Source organism: Lolium rigidum, chromosome 4, assembly GCF_022539505.1.
Source record: "Lolium rigidum isolate FL_2022 chromosome 4, APGP_CSIRO_Lrig_0.1, whole genome shotgun sequence".
NCBI classification, from domain to species: Eukaryota; Viridiplantae; Streptophyta; class Magnoliopsida; order Poales; family Poaceae; genus Lolium; species Lolium rigidum.
The window spans coordinates 219,422,642-219,444,340 of NC_061511.1; the positions used below are offsets into that span (position 1 = coordinate 219,422,642).

The following is a 21,699-nucleotide window of genomic DNA, read 5'->3' on the forward strand; positions in this document are numbered from 1 at the left end:
GCTCTCCGATTGTGATGGGAATGGTTGAGCTGGGCTGAGATTGACAGGCCATGGAAATGGACCAATACCCCGTGCGATGCAACCGATAGAGATTTATTTTCAGCATGCACAACAATCACTGTTGGTAATGGAAAGAAAGCAAGATTCTGGAAAGACCAATGGCTAAACGGGCAAGCTCCAGGTCAACTGGCTCCTGATGTGTTCGCTTTGGTTCGGCGAAAAGGATTAACTGTCAAGGAGGCGATGACTGTAAGGATCTCTTATACCTAGGCCGGGTTCAGCTTGGTCTTTCTTAAAAGAGGTTTCCTGAGTAGCAAGTGCATAAGAAGAAGGATGATACCTTCTCTCGAAAACCATAGATCTTCTGGTTACCATTGACTATCCGGCACTTTCGTCTGTAGAGCGAAGCAATCACATGAAATTCTAGGGAACTCCACATACGTATTTCATATATGTATTTCATACATATGAATAGAGACCATTTTTACGAAAGTTCGAGTTTGCCAGGGGTACAAATGGCCTAATCTAATTAATGGAATATGAATTGGGTCTTTCCAGCTCAGATACCCGCTTACTTGGTTCGTGTTATAAGTGCACCCAGCAGCAGGTAGCTACGGATCTTTTGTTAGAGTAAGCAGACCAAATGGATATATAATCCAAGCCGAGAGTGGAATTACGTGAACAGCCGTCTGATGGAAAACAACTTTCACGTTCGGTTCAGAGAGCACTTTTTTCGTTGAGAATAAGTCCTTCCCTTTTGTGTGAATTCCCCAGCGGCGAATTAACAACTTGTGAAAGAGGGGAGAAAGTCACGCTCAGCATGGGCAACCTATGATACGTTTTCTCCATGTGAAAGAGCTCAATGAAGAGCATATCTACTGAGGTGCAGCTTGATCAGTTTGTGGCGCTATGGACAAAATTCAGCAGGTCCAGCTGTACCATGCTGAAGATCCAATAAAATGGAAGGCGGATGGTGTTTATTCTGCTGGCTCAGCTTATGAGGCGCAGTTTCATGGGCGTTGTTTGGAACCGGATTTGGATTATGTTTTGAAAATAAGGGCTGAAGGGAAGGTGAAGTTCTACTTATGGCTTATGCTTCACAACAGGAATTGGACTGCAGACAGGCTTAGATCCAGAGGATGGCCTCATGATGATTGCTGCAGCCTTTGTGATCAAGAGCTAGAAAAGACACCACACCTCGCTTTGAGTTTCTCTTACACGAAGGAAGTGTGGAGTAAATTTCAAAATTACACGAAGGTGGCGAGAAACTCATATTCAACCTCAAGATGGTGGACAACGCTGCAAAGAGGGAAGATGCACGAGCAAAGGAAAAAGGAGATCACGTTGGCAGCCTATGTAGGAAAGGCAGAGCTCCTGCCGTTCACCGTCAAAAATAAAATGTAGTCTGAAACATTTGGAAGGAAAGAGGGAGCCGTATTTTTCAGAGCATGTCAATGTCGGCAGCGGTGCTTGCTAATCAGATTATTGCTGAGATCAAGCTGTTTGAGTTAGCACATGTCCGTGAAGAAGAAGTCAGGTGGCTTTGTGTTCTGGAAAGAGGGCTCCTCTTGGTTCTTGAGCTAGTGTTTCTGTGTGTCGCTTGACACAAAGTGTACCTATATTGTAAGGCCTTTCCCTCTATATTACAGTCAAATCAATAGGCAGTAAATGCTAAAGAATATTTATATTTCAGAAAATAGAACAAGCCCATTTGCAAATATCTGGGCAAATATGGTTACTTCCGAAATAGAACTAATTAACTATTCCCCTTGCTTCCTCAACATAGAAAAAAAAAACATGTTCAGATCAAGGAACTTGAAAGAAAGGCAAGTTGATCAACACAAATCGCACAAGCCTAGATTCATAAATAGCTTGCGACTTGTACACTGCTCTGCCAGTGGCGAAGCACACAGATACTGAAATAATGATGAACCAAACAGAGCCTAATCACAAGCTGAAGATCTGCATCATGGTGCTCTTCTTTACTCAATGTCAAATTGCCAAAGTACAGTCAATAGGCTTATATAAGTTTAACGCTACTAGGGGATAGGTAGAGAGTAGCATGAGAAAAGGGCCACAGTTGGAACTTGGAACAAATTTCGGGTGATTGCTATCTAAATTAGCCAATGTGATAAATGAACACTGGAATCTTGGTTACAATAAACTTTCCCGTGTTACCAATTCGTCTTAGAGAGATGATGATAATACTGAACTAATGGCCCTCTTATTTAAACAGCTATGGGCATGCCGCATGCATAAAGTTACAATGGCAACATAACTTCAAAATCAAATTAGTGATGCTGGACAGCTGGATCCGGCGCCTCCCTAAGACCCTAACCCTGCCCAAGACAGAGAGACGAGCGACGAGCGAGGAGGAGCAGGCTAGAGAAGAGAGGGGAGAGGGGAGATTATGGAGATACCTGGACAGAAGCCGCCGCCGCCGTCTGTGGTCGATCCGCCACCGCGCGCGGTCGATTCACGCCGCCGCCTGGTACGGGGAAGCGAGCGAGCGAGCCAGATGGGAAACGAAAAACGTTTCGCGGGTGACGGAAGCAACACGGTTGCCCTGATGCAACCCACAGTGATGAGCAGCATGAGAATTTTGTACACATCGCTGAGCGGAGACAAACAGATTATGTTGTTAAACATAAAAAATTATATGAATTCAAACAGTTTTATTGATTAATTGATAGGATTACGATCACTCATAAAGGCATGCGCAATGGTTGATAAGCTATCTTATCTTAGCGCCGCCACGTAATTCAGATATAACAATAAAATATGATATACAATGGGTTATTTTTAGTCATATTTATAATAATTAGATAGGTATTAAATTTGTGGTGAGACAAATTGTGCTAAGAGATCATCTCTTAATTAAGAGAAGACAAACTCCTTTTTCAACGTTATCTCTCCTCCACCTCAGTATTTATCCTACATAACAGTGCTAAGATATTATCATTGTACATGCCGTAAGAATATTACGAGAAGACCTATATTATAATTGATCCACTGAACAATACTCTCATTTTTCGGAAAAGGCCTAAAACCATATATTACCTAAAACTAGCCCATAAAAGAACATCCTCACAAAAATAAGAAATAACACAAGTTCTTGAAAATGTGAGCACCATTTTCCTTCTGCATTCCTCGATGGTGCGCCATGAGCAAAGCTCGTTGCCGCCTCTAAGCCTCTGATGTAGCTACACTCATATAAGAGAAAGCTTGAAAAGACCCCGACCCCGCAACAACTGGCAAGTCATCGATCTCGACTAGAAGAAGTCGACGACCATGATCTTGAGAGATCGCCGCCAAAGTGGGCTGGGAGATATTCCCAACTCCTCCCAAACATAGATAGGGGACACGAAACTTACAGTTCCTTGATGGAGTCGTACCTGAATGAGCGTCATTAGACAAATAGAAAACTTGCGAGCACCAATACGCCGCGACATCATCCTCTCCGCAAGACACAAATTACGATAGACACAAACTCACAACTGTTCTTGCTGGACATGAGATTCTTCATGAGGTTTCATAGAACTGGCGGATCTGGGATAATTATCAAATGAGGCTTGCCTTCCGTACACCCACTCCAAAAGTGGTACAAAGCTATCCCATCCCTCGATGTGTTTGAGTTTGGGAGGAGGGGTGGGTGTACCAAAGCAGACACCTTCTCAAATTGATTTACCAGAAAGCTTATGAACGTGTTAATCTGGAGGCCTCAAACAGGCGGACCTGCTTTCCCCATTTTTGTCAATCTGGTTACAAATGTATCTTTTTTCCAAAACGTTAACATAAGCGGCTAGACGTAGTTTTTTTTTTACACAAAACAGTAGGGAAGGCCCCTACTATGTCATTTTCTATTTTATAAACATTGTGGTGGACAATGTGAAATTGTGCTATCTAGTACCAATTACAATTCATAAGGTAGCAAGCCATGATTCTATAGACTCGGCCTATCTTTATACATGGACATGGAGAATAAATGTTTGAATCTAATAATCATCTAGGAAAATATAAGGATATATATCTGTGAAAATGGCATCATTCCTTTGCTCCCATAAACTCCAACATCCAGTAATCAATATTTCCATCAGGAAGTCTTGAGAGTATCTATCTTTAGCATCATTGTTCATATTATAAATATCGAGATACGTATTCCATTAAACTCCAAGAGCCCACCAATAACTTTGGCTGAAATCACATTGAAAGAAAAGGTGTAGAAGATTTTCCATACCGCAATTTTCACAGAGAACACAATCAGTATATTCAATGAACAATTTCTTCCATTGCATCTGGTCTTTAGTATTTAGTCTGCCATGAAGGAGAAGCCGTACAAAAAAAAAATTGTCTCGTCATGCAACAGGTTTCCAAATGTTCAAAATGGATTTGGGGTTGCATACTTGCTAGCAAGGACTGTGTATTTTTTTTTGCGGCGAATTTCGTATCACCCCAAAGAAATTTCCAAGAGTCATGGTTGCTTGTGTCAATGTTGTTCAATTCCTCTTGAAGTTTGTGTAATTCCTCATGTGCATCCACTGAAAGAGGGAGCTGGAAAAGTCCATAGATATTTTCATGAGTAGTTGTGAGTGCTTTGTTCATAGTAATAATTTCATCTTTGGCAAAGGACTGCAGATGTGAGTAAAGATTTTCTCTGATAGATCCATTCCATGTATCTTTCCACAGAGAGGATGACTTTCCATTATCGATCATGCAAGATGTAAGACTCCTGTAGATGTCCGACATAGCATAAAAATCATGCCTTTGGGGCCAATCACATGAGGGGTGGATCTGTTATAATAAGCTTGCCAAATCAGGTTAACCCATGGCACATCATGATGATTATCGAACTTGTGTAGGTTTTTAGTAATAGGGCCCGATTTTGCAATCTCAAATCCAATACACCAAGCCCACCTCAGTATTTTGGTCTGCAAACTAGTTGCCAATTTGCAAGGTATTTTCCTTGTTTAAGGATATCCTTTCCTCCACATAAAAACTATCTACCACTTTTGTCGAAGTGAATGAATATAGACACATGTATTTCCATTAAGCAGATAACAAACATAGGCATGACATTAATGACACAGTTAATCTTCTCTGGTATAAGATATCAGAGAGGATATACCATATAGTTTCTTATCTAATCTGGACAACATGTGCATGAGATCACCGACTGGCGGTCTCGTGGTTTCAAGGGGAAGTCCTAGATATGCAAAAGGTAAATTCTCAAGTTCGCATCGAATTGGAAGAGCTAGGTTTTGCGTTGTATTGTCATCCACATTGATATGAACGATTGCTGTTTTATTGAAATTTAGACTCACTGAATTGCAATAAAATAATTTTAAGATGATCTAACTGATAGGATCTGCATGTATAATAAGGAGGGTGTCATCATCATATTGAATGATGGGATTTTTTGTCCCAAAATCATTATCAATGGGTAGTTGAATGTCACCTCTTTGTCAAGCACAAATCAGCAGCAATGACAAAAATAAGTAGGGATAATGGATCCCCTTGTCTAACACAAATCATTTGGCTTCGAGCATTTCAATTAGTGTAGAGTATTCCACTTTGTCGGAGGCATTTCCAAAATCGATCTTGAGAATGACAATAGGCTTATTTGATTGACGAATAATGTGTAGGTATTCAAAAGCTCATCCAATGCATTCATGTATGGTTTTTCCCATAATAGAACCATATTGATTTTTGTGTATAATAGGTATAATTTCCTTTTGTAGTTTATTGGCGAGCAGTTTGGTGAGAAATTTTTGTGGCAGGCTCATCAATGAAATAAGCCAAAAATCATTCAGTCTCTGGATCATTTACTTTTGGATAAGGGTAATAAAAGCATAATTGATACTATCTAAATTTAGCTCACCGGAGTAGAAATCATTGACAAGCTTGATGAAATCATTATTGATGGTGGGCCAACATGTTTTCAGGAATTTTCTAGTGAATCCATCAGAGCTAGGAGCTTTGTCACAATGCATTTCATTAACCACGGCTTTGATTTCCTCCATAGTGAAAGCCTGGTCGATGTGAAGAAGATCAGGCGACTAAATAATTTTGTGTAATTGGAAATTCACAGTAGGGTTTATAGAAATACCCAACCTCTCCGTGTATGGGTTCCAAATTATTGCACCTTGTGATCATGGTTTTAAGCATGGCTACCATCATCTGTCTTGAGACAATTAAGGTTGGTTTGTTGTCTGATATTTTTGAAGGTGGAATTGTTAGTTTACATCATGCCGACGATGCCATAATTTTTTCCTTTGAGCACATGCACTTTACCTAACTTGTGATGGTCCCGTAAGTGAGTTGATAAAATTTCATAATTTAAATTGGAATAATTCTAAGAGAGATATCAATCAACACCTTTCTATCCACTGCCGACACTTCCTGCCAATTCTCGATTTTATTGGACACTTTAGGCACCATGATATCGAATGGAGGCAATGAGCTTTTTTCAAGATGTTGGCACCCCCAAATATGTCAATCCTAAAGAATCTACTTCAGGATCGAAAATATTTGCCACCATGTATTCTTGCTCCATGTCAACACCTAAGACAATTAAATTACTCTACTTAAAATTTATCTTTAGCGTCTGCATCGCTTCCTAGCAATACATGAACAAATTCAGATTTTTCTCATAAATAAATTCATAAAAAAGGTAATGCAAATCTTTATCGTCTGCATCGTCGGCATATTGCAAATTGGTAATGCCACGACCAAATGTGGAACTAACACTTGCAAGTGGCCATTCGTTTTAGCTGCTGATATCATATCACGCAAGGAATCCGCCACAATGTTAAACAGAAGAACTGAAACAATGGGTCCGCCTCGACTATTTCTGAAATACTCATCCGTGCATAACCTCGACTATTTACGCCTTGACACCACTTGGTCCGCCGCTGTCTCCGTACCTCAAGACAACGACCGCATCTCCGCCGTCACCACAGCCGGCACCGTCATCACCGTCGCAGTCTCCATCTTGGCAAGCCGCCCTCGTTGCCGTCGTCATAGCAGGCGACGCGGTCCCTGCGCGTGCGCAGGCGCAGCTGCTTCTTGGTACAGACCCGCCTGACGAGGCAGGAGATCACCAGCAGCGCCGCGATCACGCCTAGCACCATGAACGCCGCCGTGTACGACCCCCCACCGCCGGCCGACGACAAGGCGCCCCGCAGCCGGCGCGCGCGGATGATGATGCCCGTCTCCGCCATGGCCGCAGACACGATCGACATTGCTGCTCGCTTGATTTGTGAATCGTGATTGAGGCAAGACGAGACGATTGGGGGCGTACTTATGTTTGCTGCGCCTAGCCAGCGGCCATGGGTTTTATGCTTTGAGTGAGTTCAAAGGCTGGGTAGAGGTTAGTGTGCGCAAGGCGAGGTTTGGATGGAGCTTGCCAACTCTGCAATTTTAGGTTGTTCCTTCCGAGCATGGCAAGCAAAGATAAGAATCCAACGTTCTGTTTCACTGTGCTCCTTCTCAGGTTGCCCCTCGCAAACAAAATGAATCGATTCTTGACGAGAGGAGAGTTCAACAAACTAAGAGCGGTGGCTGTAGTCGCGACTTTTTCTTTCCGTTGTGATCCATCACTGATCCGACGGCCAGCAACGCGCCACCGTCGTGGCTAACGCACGTCACATTCGTTTCCTAACCCGTCTTATCTTATCCTCCTCGCTCGCGCCTCTTTCTTCGCCTGTGTCATTGCCAGCTCCAAAGCCAGAGAGCAGAGCATCCAAGAACCACACTCGGCACCGCGGCCATGGCTTCCACCGCACTCTCCTCGGCCTTCTCCCTCCTGCACACCAAACCAGCCACCTCCTCCCTCCCCCGGTCACACCCTTTCGTCCACATGAGCCACGGCCGGCGCCCCTCCGTCGCCGTTGCGTGCACCACCACTACCGCCTCCCCGAAGGTGCTCGAGCTGGGGGACGCCATCGCGGGGCTCACCCTAGAGGAGGCCCGCTTGCTGGTGGACCACCTGCAGGAGCGTCTCGGCGTGTCGGCGGCGTCGTTCGCCCCGGCCGCAGCCGTGGCCGCCGCGCCTGCCGCCGCGGAGGCGGAGGCGCCGGCGGAGAAGACGGAGTTCGACGTGGTGATCGACGAGGTGCCCAGCAGCGCCCGCATCGCGACCATCAAGGTGGTGCGCGCGCTCACCAGCCTGGCGCTCAAGGAGGCCAAGGACCTCATCGAGGGCCTCCCCAAGAAGCTCAAGGAGGCCGTCGGCAAGGACGAGGCCGAGGACGCCAAGAAGCAGCTCGAGGCCGTCGGCGCCAAGGTCACCATCGCCTGATCTTGGCATTGCTGAGCTACTACTAGGACTTCCCCATAATTTTCCACCAAATTTTACCTTCTGCAGAAGGCGTTTTGTGTAATTGTATCCGGTTGCAAGATTCTGCGTCTTTCTACTCTGTTTATTTTCTTCAGTTCGATGATGATGGCCAGCTGAGTGTAGATGGATTGGCACGCACAACCACATTGTGGTGTTTGTTTCATTCTGGATTTCGTGATCCCTGTTGGTTGGCCTGGGGATCGATGTGAAATTCGTCTGCAGACACGGGAAATCGATATGCCTGACAGAGTAGCTGCAGTAGAGGTCATGTTACGGTAAGCACAGTTGCAGGAACTCGAGTCTACTTCCGTGAGCTTTGTCCTCCATACACGAGTGCTAAGACAAAGCCTGAAGACTTTGAAAATGCAAATTTCACTTTCGACAGTTCGCTAATGGTATGTATGGTACTGGCACTAGACCGGCATTTTGCCAAATTCATCTGAAGATTCAGCCCTAATATTCAAAAAATTCCAACGAAATTAATCATGGCTATTCGTCTTTCAAGAATTTGTCAGAGGAAATTACGTTTAAATGGTCACCGTGAGAGTTCAGTTGAAATTTCAGTGAAGCTGACACGCTGTTTTTGCAAACCAATCCAACTCACTCGCACGTGCCATACGGCACTTTCTTTTATAAAAAAGAATATAATATTAATATCATGAAGATATCAACCAACAAGATATCCAAAAACATCAAGGATGCACACAATAATAATAAAAAACAAAGACCCGCCGCAGTTATGAAACACTTGCAAAAACACTCTAACCACCAACAAAGACAACACTAGGACCGCAAAAAGTTTTTTCAAAAGCGTCGCCTAAAAAAACAATGCATGAGCGTTGTCGTCGCCTGATCGGAGATATTGAATTTTCACCGTGAAGAAGGACTGAGCTCCCAAAGGGCTCTGTTGATGTCCTTATCGTCTTGGTGATGGGAAATGTAGTGCGTCATGGAATCGGTCTAGATCCGATGGGATCTGGAGCTTGTGGGGAAGATTGGAGTGTTGCGTCAAGCTCCTCAACAGAAAACTTGCACACGGCAACGAGGCTACTGGGGTGCATCCTCGGTGGCGATGGCCAGATCAAGGTCCTCATCAACCTCCAACTCTAGAGACCCTTCAGCCCCGCCATGATTGGCATCCGCTATGGCGAGTTGGTGACCCAAGTGGTCTTGTCCCTGGGGTCGCCATGGTTGGATGCGTCACGAGCGTGTCAAGGATGGAGCTGGACCCGATCGTGTTTTCTTCTTTAGATCTAAGGTCCTTGATGCAAAATTATAGAATTTAATTGTAATTTTAAATATTTTTAGGGTCCTTCTTGTATACTGTAACTCCATCGCTTTGACTTAATGAAAGTTTATCGGGACTGATTTCCGTTATAAAAACAGAACTTTGAGAATTTGAACCTGTTTCAACCTGAGGATACCCGGAGTGACTAAATCAAAAGGGAACGACAAACCAAGAGATGAAAACCACAACTTTCGGACCTTCACCACAAACCACGAAAAAATCGGTTCGAATTCATATGAAACTCAGCCAGTTTTTTAATAATAATATTCCGGCATACTTAAGGCATATTTTTCCTGTTGTTGATGATTATTATTAACAGATGGGTGGAATATTTTTTTAAAAAAATCATGTCTCAGGCTGACAAGAATTGAAGCGAAATGGGTAACATGTTTTCGCGTACACAAAATAATTCGTCACCGTAAGAGTTCAGTTGAAATTTTGCTGAAGCCGTACACACACCGATAGGACGATCTATACACGCGGCGGTATATATCACAGTCAGCAATCGCTGTGCAGCGACGGCACCGTGGGCCAGTACTCCTCGAGGCCCCAGAAGCTGTCGCCCGCGGCCAACACCGCCGCCTGCAAAAACTCCGGCAGCACGCCGCCGGTACACGCGCCACCACCTGCGGATCCTCCACCATGGCCCACGTAGCCAGCTGATGATGATGGTCATCACCCCAGGCGCGCGGCTGCCCGCCGACGTCGTTGTCCGGCGCCCGGCCCACGGAGTTGCTGCTGCTGCTCTGGGACTCGGTCACCGCCAACGCCGTGCCCGCCGGCTGATACCCGGCGCTCTCGCTGGCGCCCTCGCCGCGCTTCTTCTGGACCTTGGTCCTCCAGAAGTTCTTGATCTCGTTGTCGGTGCGGCCGGGGAGGTGCCTGGCGATCTTGGACCAGCGGTTGCCCCACCTTCCCTGGAGCTCCACGATCAGCTCGTGCTCCTCCGGCGTGATGTTGCCGCGCCGCACGTCCGGGCGCAGGTAGTTCAGCCACCGCAGCCGGCAGCTCTTCCCCGTGCGGTTCAGACCTGCGTGCACCCATCCATCAATTAATCGAGCCATGCATATAGAATTGCGCCCACACACACCGCCATGCATACCGGCGGCGCCCACACACACCGCCCACACACACCGCCATGCAACAGAAATTACACGAGGGAGAGATCGATCAACCAATTCACAGACGTACCGGCGGCGCGGGCGAGGCTGTTCCAGTCGCCCTCGCCGTTGACGGCGACGTAGTTGGCGAGGATGAGGTCCTCCTCCATCGTCCAGGGGCCTTTCCTCACGGCCGTCTCCTCGCCGCCGCCGCCGCCGTCCTGCATTGCAAACTGACCAAGCCCGGTCCAACAAGGCCGGCGGCGTGACGCGGTATCCAACTCGCCGCGTTGTATGCAGATATAGTCGGAGCTGGGCCGGACGGCGACGTGAGCGGGCACTTTCGGCACGCCTAACTCGGAAAGGCGCTCGCGAGGAGGTCCCGAAACGGCCATGGCCACGACGTGTCAAGCTTCTTCCTCTTGCCATCCGTGGTTTGGCTTTGATTCGCACGTGTGTATTCGAGCTATCGCGCAGCTGCACATGCTTAAGCCGATTGCAAGACGTGCGATTACGTACGCGTTCGCCAGCTGTGTTACACTTTGATTTTTTAGTGAAAGAGTCGTATCGTTTTCTATTGGCTAGAAATCATGAGCCTAATTTTTACTACAGTATGTTTCAGTCATCTCCCACGGTCATTAGATTTGACTCGTAATTCATGTTGACATGATAGTTGTAAGTAGGTTGCAACTAAGATTTTTCTAATTACAAGTCGATTGCAACTGAGATTTTTGCTAATTGCAAGTCCATTGCAGCTGAGGTTATTCTAGTTGCAAGTGGGTTGTAAGTGTGAAAAAATATCCAAGCTATTAAATTTGCTTCAAGATTCATACTGTACTATGAGGTGTAACTAGTTACTTGTAATTCCTCTATTTTTATTTACTTCACGCTTTACCTTTAATTAAAATCAAAGCTTGCAAAGTTTGATCAATATGAAAGTATACATTGTGATGATTCTAATACGGAGTACAATATATTTTACTTTATAGATGTTAATATTTTTTTGTAAATATTTGATTAAAAGTTTATAGAGTTCGACTTTAACTAAACCGAGAACGCGATGTATTTGCGAACGGAGGGAGTAAGAGACTATAGGCATGCGGAAGAGAAATACTTAAAATGGCATGATGGTATTGTCCTTGTCAGGAAGGGAACTTTTGACTTATTCCTTTTTGAATCATTCCATTTATCATATGTCCATACATAAACTGTTGGGAAAATCTACAAGGCGACGCCGCACTGCTGGCTCTCCCGTGCGGCGGGGCCATCATTAGAAAAATGCATCCTGGCCCCTAAATGACCGATTACATCTCATCCAAAGGGTATCGCACTCATTCCCGCATCTTATCTCCTCAAGCCTATCCTCGATCACACAAATCTCTCTCTCTGCGAAACCGTGACGGAAAGTCATCGTTGGGAAACTGGCAAGGAAGATCAAGGAGCTTGCTGCGGCGCGAGCATGCAACAGCCGGAGAGGCCACCACGGACAGGGAGGCCGCCGGAAAGTACGGAACAGCGGGGGAGGCCGTCGTCGCCGGCGAGCATGGAGCAGTGCGGGAGGCCGCTGCCGCCGGCGAGCACGGAGCAGCACAGGAGGCCGCCGCCGGCGAGCATGGAGCAGCGCGGGAGGCCGCCGTCGCAGCCGAGCACGGGCAGCCGTGGAGGCGCCCGCCGATATCAAGCCAGGGCCGGGAGGAGTCCTCTACCTTGCGGGGCAACGAGGAAGAACTCAGCGGCCAGAGTGAGCGTGATGACGGCGTTGTGTTGAGGCTGACGGCAAATGAGATTCACGGGCCACGGCGACGCTGAGACGGGACGATGGGGGAGGAGCTCCATGGCGGCTTAATTAATCCGGTAATTAGGATTTATTAACCTGGCAATTAGGAATCTGGCAAACATATAACCTAATTAATATGTCAATTACTAAAATTTAGGGCACACCTGGAGCTCAGGCGACTTAGATTTAATTAAATCTAAGTCACCTGACGTCAGCAGTTCACTAACGTACGTACTCCGACTGCGATACTGGTTCGCTCTTTATGGGCTGCGTTGGCCATTTGAATTTTCTGTTGTTTGGATGGTGGCTCTTGGAATTGCATTACATAGGCCTACATATAAAAACACCAGAAGGCCACCGAAGCAACAACAAAAAATGCCCATTTTTTACTAAATTATTACGTGAGGTTGGCCATTTTCTCCTTAGCTCAAAAATAAGAGTATATGAGAAAAATGCATGCTCTTCTTTTTCACTAGAAAAATAATTATAACTCACGTGCACTTAATTTTTTTCCAGTTGTTATCAAAGTGCAATTGCAAAAGGGTCATTCGCAACCAACATGCAACTAGAAAAATCTCAATTGCAACACATGTGCAAATGGAAAAAAATATCAGCTGCAACTCACATGCAACTAAAGAAAATCCTAGTTGCAACCGATGTGGAACTAGAAAATCTCGGTAGCAACCTGCGTGCAACTAAAGAAAAACTATGCAACTAGAAAAAAAACTCAGTTGCAACCAACATGGAAGTGGAAATATCTTAGTTTTAACCCATGTGCAGCCAAAAAATTCAGTTGCAATACACATGCAACTCAGAAAATCTCAGTTGCAATCCACATGCAACTGGAAAAATCTCAGTTACAACTCACGTGCGAATGGAAATGATCTCAGTTACAACCAATGTGTAACTAGAAAATGTCAATTGCAGCCCATATGTAACTGGAAAATCTCAGTTACAACCATTGTGTAACTGGAGAAATCTCAATAGCAACCAATGTGTCCTTAAGCTAGCACAAAGCACGACGTAATCCAATGTTCAAAGAATCATCATACACTTGCACGCCAAGGGAAAGCGGGCGCGAGCCAAAATGGTAGTAGTCTGCACAAATCTTAACGGTTGCATTTGAGTTGTAACTAGCAAATTTTTTTCCTGTTGCACCATGGTTGTAACTAAGGAGAAACTAAGATACGACTAATTGCACATGTATTGAAGCTGAGTTTTTTTTTCCAGTTACACCATGGTTGTAACTGTGAAAAAAAAAAATCAGTTACACATGAGTTGTAACTTGTATTTTCCCGCTTGCAGATGGGTTGCAACTAAGTTTTTTTTGGTTACACATAGCTTGGAACTGAGATTTAGTTACAGACGTATTGCAACTGATATTTTTCCAATTTGATATAATTTGTAGCCGAGATTTTTTCAGTATGACAATGCCTCAATGCATGCACGTAAAACCTCAGTTTAAACACATCGTATACTGAGACTCAACCTCAGTTTGGACACATCGTAGACTCGGCTCCACACCCTTTTTGTAGAAGATCAAAAGTAAACGCTGGGTGAAAGAAAAAAAAACGCCACAGACCAGACAAAAGGCCAGGTACCACAAAGCCCATGCTTACAATACAAGCAACACCAGACAGCACCGCACCACATGAAGCAGCGCAGCCCACTAAAAGAAGCAACGAGCGCCTTGTACCACCAGCGGCACAGCTAAACGGCAAAGGACTGCACGCATCTTAGCACAACAAATTCAACGGCAGATGAGTCGACTGAGATTTAATAAATCTCAGGCGCCTGAGAATTAGCAATTCCGTAAAATTTAACCTGGCTACCAGGACTAATTAATCAGGTAACCAGAAATTAATTACTAGGCCTAACTAATTTTGCAATTGGTAATCCGGCAACCATGACCAATTTATCTGGCAGCTACTCCGTAATGGATATGCAAAAAGTCAAAGATGACATTGCGTACATTATTAAGCAACTGAGAGCGCATGGGGAAGAGAAAGTTCTGGCCAAGCTACCGTTGCTGGGACAGTCTCGCTGTTGCATGCAACCGGTCGCGGGACGTGATTAGGTTGGTTGCAACGGGTTTTGCAGCCTTTTCGTGCGCGCTCGCATAACAACGGTACAGTGGCTTGCAGCCGCCGCACGGAGACACAAATATGCGGCGCCGCTGTGTAGTATACAAGAAAGTGGGGTTTTCTCTCGTTTGGCGTAGTATTTGCTTAGAGCACACACCGGATGGCATCTTTGAGTAAGCCGTAACGAACAGACTTGTGCCTGATCATCCGGAGTTTGGATTTAGATGCAGTACCTTCATTTTCGCGAACCACCTCCACGCCGTTGAGCACGGTAGCAACGTCAAAGGTTTTGGCGATGCAAAACCTACCCGTCCCCATGTACGCCATGCTGACATTCTGCAGCCGCCAGCCCCTGGGTTCGTCCATGTCTGGCCAGTGGTGCCGCAGCCTCGGAGTTGGAGCCCCACCACCGCCGTCAATGGAGGAGGAGAGGTCCAGCGCGCACAGGTGGTGGGGCTTGATGTCTTGGATGCCGAAGCAGAGGTTGTCGAGCTCGGGGACGGCGTAGGCTCTCCCGTAGAAGGGCAGGATCCAGCTGCCGGCCTTGGTCCACTGCTCTGTGGCTGTGTTGAAGAAGTAGGTGCCGAACCTGTCCTCGGCGCCGGAGGAGACGCAGATGGTGTTGCCGTCCAGCAGCGCGTAAGACCGGACGGTGCCAGGGCCATTGGCGTACGGCGGCGGAGGGAGCCGGAGCCAGTGCCACACGAACATGTCGGGGCAACGCGCCAGACGGTACTGGTACGGGGACGGCGGGGTGGGGTCGCCGTAGACGAGGGCCTCGAAGCTGCCGCGGATCCTGTCCAGGACGTAGAGCGCGTCGGGCCGCGCGGGGTCGTGGGCGCCGCCGGGGCGCGCGACGGATAGGGCCACGGGGCCGCTCGCCTTGGGCATGTGGAGGCAGGGCAGTGTCTCCACGGTGGCGGCGGAGCCGGCGTCGTAGAGGACGGCCCGCCCGGCGGCGTCGACGCAGATGATCTTGTTGCTGTCGTCGTTGCCGCCGTAGAAAGGCAGGAAGTCCATGCTGCCGTCGCCCGGACGGGAAGTGTTGAACTGGATTCGTGGCTTCGGTAGAGAAGACAGGGTCATCTTCTTCGTGCGCCGATCCGTCGCCATGCGATTCTTGGCTTCCTGCTCTGCTTCTTGCGTGGATCCGTAGAAGATGTCGCTGGCCTTGATACGGCACAGCGAACACAAACCGTCCATGTAATGCTCCGTGACCACATTCACGAACTTCCGCATCTTCATTCCCACGTTGGACATTGATGTGATTCCTTTGGATCTGTCTCCAAGGTCAGTAGCGGCTGGGCGAGACGGATCAGTTGGAGAAGGATGGGGAGAGACTAGAGAGGCGGCGCCGAGGGGCCATGTACGTATAGTTTTTCTAGAAAATTATTATGGAGTATATCGCTACCATGTGTTTGGAGTTTGGACCTTGGGTTGGGCCAGAAATGCAGTCCATCTACTGCATAGGTTTTTTTTCCGGTTTAGGGCCTTTTTCATTTTAATTTTCTAAATGGATTTTTGGAAACACAATACAACACATACACTCACCCCTATAAACACGAACACACGCATATCCTATCCTTAGGGCATCTCCACCGGAGCAACCTAGTCAATCCTGGCCTGTCTGAAACGGTCAGCACGGATAGGCAGACCGGTCACCAACACTCCAACGGGACGACCCAAACGAACCGACCCATCCGGCTCGACTCATCAGCCCAGCAAATTTTGGGAGCCGATGCATCTGCATGAACGCTGCACGGACAACATGCGTGTCCGCCCGCGCGTGCCGCGAGCCTGCATGGAAGCGACCCGACAGGAGAAGGGTCACCGGCGGCGGCAGCCATGACCATCAAAGCCATCGCTGACCACTACCACCGTTGCCTCAGCTCCAGCACTAGCATTGACGTTGATGGTGCTGGAAGCTGCGCGAGCATTGAAGGCCAACACTACTTAAACGACCAGACGCGCGGCTGTCACCCCCAAAACCATCGCCACTGCGTGCAAACTAGTGTTGCCACTCTCGCCGGCGATGAAGATGCCCATATGGCTCAATCATACCGCCAACAATCACCGGGCGAGGTCATCATCCCGCCGCCTCGGCGCAACCCAGCGCGCGCCCGACATCTACAGCTGCACCCACGACGGCATATTTCGTCGGGCCTCAAGCCGCAACGTCACCAACACTCAAGCAGCCAACACAACAATTGGGCCGCAAAAGGCGCTACGTGCCCTTGCATGAGTCCCTCCCCGTTGTGCGCGTTGGCCTAGAAGGCGGACCACGATCCAAATATTATCCGCGGGCAGATCCAAATGGACATAATCAGACCATTTGGGTCGCTGATTTGGGTCGGCTCGCTAGAGATGCCATTATGAGCACCTCCGTGAGACTGAGCCAGCGGATCTTAAGGTTGATAAAGTCACCACATGCGCCACCTCGTTGTAGACTGGCACGTCACCTACAACTAAAAATATAGCACCGGTTAAATTCTTAAATAAATCTAGGTAGCACAAACACCCATGCAAAGTCTACAACTTGAACCTGAGTGGGATGGTTCCACCACAACCTAACCACCAGAGCCAGTTTGCTTTTTAATGGAGTTTTGTTGAGGTTTTTTCTTATTATTAATCTAACTCACTGGTACTCGGTTGTCAAAATTTTAACAAATTTCAGACAATTTACGTGGAACTGAGAAGTACAAAACTATAGAGCTCGAGATAAGAATGCTTCCTCGTGTGAAAGCTATTCCAACAATATAGTGCTAGCTAGCGGCTAGTGCCGAGGTTTACATAATGTAAATGCCCCACATCCATAAATTATCTATTTTGTCGACGTATTTGCGTCAAATCATCGTTCATGACAAGGAATATGTCCATGAGTTGTAGTGTCATCAACAGAAATACGATGAACACTCCAACCACCTCAACCTACTACCCATTGACCGTTGTCTTGTTGGACTGGAGTGTGGTATATCATCACCGCGCAAGAGCAAGGGAATAAGCCACCAGCTGAGAGCTTCAGACCATGGCCGTTGCTCGCGGCGTCTTCCTTGTTCTCTCCTCCGCTCTACTGATCTGCGGTGCTGCATCCGCCGCCGATGTAGAGGTCACCCATCTCCGATTTTACGTTCACGAGGTCGAGGTCGGCACCAACGCCACCGTCGTCAACGTCGCCAGCCTGCACAGGTAAACACCAGCAACACATATACCCAGTAGCATGCTCTGCTCCTCTGCTCACATGGATCACTGGATGGGCACACGCAGGAACTCATCAAAGTTCGGTGACGTGAACGTGTTCGACAACATGGTGCGGGAGGGGCCGGACCCGGCGTCGCGGCTCATCGGCAGGGCGCAGGGCTTGGCGGTGCACGCGTCGCTCGACGGCCGGAGCGGCCTCGTCGCCATCAACTTCGTCTTCTCCGATTACGGCGGGTACAGCGGTAGTGGGCTCACGACGCAGGGACCCATGGGGGAGTCGGGCGCCTGGGAGCAGAGCATCGTGGGCGGCACGGGCAAGCTCCGCTATGCACGAGGGTACATGGTCAGCGAGCTCGTTGCCTCCACAAACACCTCCATCGCCGTCGTCTTCGACTCCTACTTCACCCTTGCCGCATAGAAGACTACATCCAGCTCGTTGATCCTTTATCAACATTTCCCGTAGCTTGGAGTCTTCTTGTCCTTGTCAGTTGCCACAGTTAAAAGTGCATCGTTCTAGCACGTACGGTGTGATTTCTGTTTCCCATCACTGTTCAAAATGCCCCCAAAGTTCATACTCCCTCTATCCCACCAAAAATATTTCAATTTTGTCGAAATTTAAATATAGTACATCCAATTTTTGATAGAGTTGAGACACTTTTGGTAGGATGGATAGAGTATAAAGATCCTAACTTGGCAGAAATATTATCGCAACAATAAAACTATTCTACCTGGTTGTTGTTATAAATTCCATTAGAAGCTCACTTTAGTCAAAAATAATTTTCAATCCTATCTTAATTTCTATTATATATAGCAAATTCTTGACATCCCTAGCACTTTCTGAATTATCCTGAAAAAGCAAAGTGATACTTCGATTAAGTGTCTTTCCAAGAATTTTTTTTTGTGAAAAGTAGCGCGATATCCACCATCTAGCACTTTGAGATCCGTGGTAGCTTCCCCAATTAGTCTCTTACAAGTAATCATGCATATTTTTTTTTTCAAAACCTAAGATTCGCCATAATTTGGTTCAAAAATAACTAAAATGATCTAAATGTGTGTATAACAACAAGATTTCGCTAATGTTTCATTTTAGTATCGAAGACATGCCATATCATTGATACGTAACTACCAAGAAGACCTAGCAAAAATCATGAAGCGTTAAGTGACATTGAACTATGGATCTGGCGATGGTAAGTAACAACGTCGTGAGAATTGTATCTTCCATTTTCGCCTAAACTGCTCTAAGACAATGATTGAAGGCACCCCGCCGAAATAATGCTTTCTCGGTCAAGTGTCTAAATAAGCGACCAACATTGAACATGCCCTAAGACAACGACTGCAGGCACCCCGCCGAAATGATGCTTTCCCGACCAACATCCCAAGCATTGTAGGCCCACCAAACAGGGTGAGTTTCTCTTTTTTTTTCACGTCTAACTTTCTTTTATTTCCTTTCTTTTATTTTATTTTTTGTTTTCTATTTTCTTATATTTTTAGTACTTTAAGTTTTCTCCTTGGATTTTTATTTTATCCCTTTTCCCCAACTTGTTAATGCTATTATGTTCCTGGTTTTAATTAATTGGTATTTTTACTGCTATTCTATTATGTACACACTTTATACATAAACGTTTACCGTAACACTCATAAACAGTTCATGTTTACAACAGAAAGGTATTTTCTCTATATTAATATACAGATTAGTACTCCCTCCAACCATAGTACTAAACATCTCAGTAAGACAGTAACACTTAATATTGATATTTTGGGGTGACTTGATCTTGATTTGAGAAAATAATAATATGTATCTGATTTATATGGGCCGTGCTAAATGCAGCCCATGCATAAATGTTTGATGCAGGGGGCCTAATTTGACGGTGAAGCCTTCGAAGAGGAGCTCCCGCGAGGCAGCTAGACATAGATCTCACCACATCTGCCGCCGCCGTCTCTCCTGACTCTTGTGCCACTTCTTCAACAATGAACGTGGGAATGAAGGCGCGGCAGTTCGTCAATGTGGTTACGGAGAAGTGCAGCGGCGATTACTCGCGCCGCCGTGTCCTTGGTTCGTATTCGCTGCGCCGTGTCAAGGCCAGTGACCTCTTCTACGGATCCACGGAAGAAGCGGTTCTAAAGGAAGCGGAGCAAGAAGCCATGGCGGCCACGGATCCGTCCACCAAGGTGCTGGCCCGGTCCCGTCTGCCGAAGCCGCGGATCAAATTCAACCAGTCCCGTCCGGTCGACGGCAGGATGGACTTCTGGCCGTTCTACGGCGCGGCGAACGAGAGCAGCAACATCGTCTGCGTCGACGTCGCGGGCCAGGCCGTCCTCTACGACGCCGGCGCCGTAACCCTGGAGACGCTGCCCCGCCTCCGCGAGCCCATGGGAAGCGTTTCATATCTCCCGCCAGTAGCCCTCTCCGTCGCGCTTCCCGCGCGGCCCGACGCGCTCTACGTCATGGACCAGAAAAGCGGCAGCTTCGAGGCCCTCGTCTACGGCAGCCCCTCTCCGTGTCGTATAGGGCGGAATTGCCCCGGCGCGTTCGTGTGGCGGTGGCGCCAGCTCCCAATGCCACCGTTTGTCAGAGAACCTTCCCATAGCTGCATCGCGTCTTACGCGCTGCTGCCGGACGGCACCATCTGCGTCTCGTCCATGGCGGACAAGGTCGGTACCTACTGCTTCGACACGGTGGGCGAACGGTGGACCAAGGCTGGCCGCTGGAAGCTACCCTTCTGCGGCAGAGCCCACGTCGTCCCTGAGCTCGAGGGCCTCTGCTTCGGCGTCACGGGCCGCTCGCCCAGCCACCTGTGCGCCGTTGACTTCTCCTCGATCTCCATGGACGACGCCGACAGCGGTCGTCAGCCCAAGCTTCGGCATCAATGGCTGGTGTGGGACAAGCCCGACTGGCACTGGATGCTGACGAGTATCAGCGTGGCCTACATGGGGGCGGGCAAGTTTTGCGTCGCCCAAACCTTTTGCGTCGACGATAAGGACATCGGCCGTTTCGTATACGATCAGACTGTGCTAACTGGCGTCGAGGTGGTTCGCCAAGATAATGGAGGAAGTAGACCAAAATCAAAACTCCATGTGATGAACGGCGCTCGCCAGAATGGACGAAGGAGTAGAAAATGGAAATCCAATCTCCAGATGATCAGGCACAAGTCTGTTGGTTACGGATTGCTCAACCATCGCATCCATGTGCTCTAAATAAGAATGGACGTATCAGAAGGTGTAGAGGGTAGTTATCGATTTCTTGCGGGTTAGAGCATCTCCAACAGACGCGCTATATAGGCCGCGCGGCATAAAAACGTCCGATATAGCGCGCGCGGGACAGAATCAGGCGCTCCAGCAGGCGCGGTAAACGGCGCGGCGCTGTAAATTTTTTAGGGCGCGCGGCTTTTTGCACAATCCGGAGCGGCATATCCGGCGCGTTGGCTACAGCGCGCGGCATCGCTCGTCCAAGCGCGAAAAAGCCAACGGCTGGAAATTTCCTCCCCCGCGCCCGCGCCCTCATTTCCCCACCTACCGCCGGCGCGAAATCCAGCCGCCGCCGGTCGACTCCGCCGCCGCCCCCGCTCGCGCGCCGCCGCGTCGTAGATCCGCGTCGCCCGCACCTCCTCCTCGGCAGCGGCGGACGCTCCGCCGCGGCTGTGTCGCTCGCGCGGCCGTCGCCGACGAGTTGCGGCCGGCGGTCCTTCTCCGCCGCCCCCTTCGCGCCGCCGTCGCGTTCTCCTCCACGCGAGCGTCGACATGTCGTCCTCGTCGTCCTCGAGCAGCTTGCTTGCAACTTGGCGCGCCCATGGTGCTCGCCCATTTGCTCGCAAGGTATGAACCTCCGCCGGCCGGCCTCTACTCGTCAAGTAGCTACAATAGTTTATAGTGAATTAATATGATACATATGTTTGTAGAGTTCCTCATATGATTCA

The 21,699-nt window shown here is 47.9% G+C and overlaps 2 protein-coding genes and 1 pseudogene across 2 annotated transcripts; 2 read left to right on the forward strand and 1 right to left on the reverse strand.

Moving 5' to 3' along the window:
• The first annotated feature begins 7,688 nt into the window (after positions 1-7,688).
• LOC124707079 (50S ribosomal protein L12, chloroplastic-like) lies at positions 7,689-8,501 on the forward strand. The gene has a single exon (XM_047238738.1). It carries the CDS (start codon positions 7,769-7,771, stop codon positions 8,297-8,299), a length of 531 nt encoding a protein of 176 aa, XP_047094694.1. The 5' UTR covers positions 7,689-7,768; the 3' UTR covers positions 8,300-8,501.
• A 1,623-nt stretch (positions 8,502-10,124) lies between these two features.
• On the reverse strand, positions 10,125-11,121 carry LOC124648287 (annotated as a pseudogene).
• Positions 11,122-17,612: 6,491 nt separating this feature from the next.
• LOC124648288 (dirigent protein 1-like) lies at positions 17,613-18,203 on the forward strand. Its single transcript, XM_047188077.1, has 2 exons — positions 17,613-17,773; positions 17,852-18,203. The coding sequence occupies exons 1-2, from the start codon at positions 17,613-17,615 to the stop codon at positions 18,201-18,203; spliced, it is 513 nt and encodes a 170-aa protein (XP_047044033.1).
• The last annotated feature ends 3,496 nt before the right edge of the window (positions 18,204-21,699 follow it).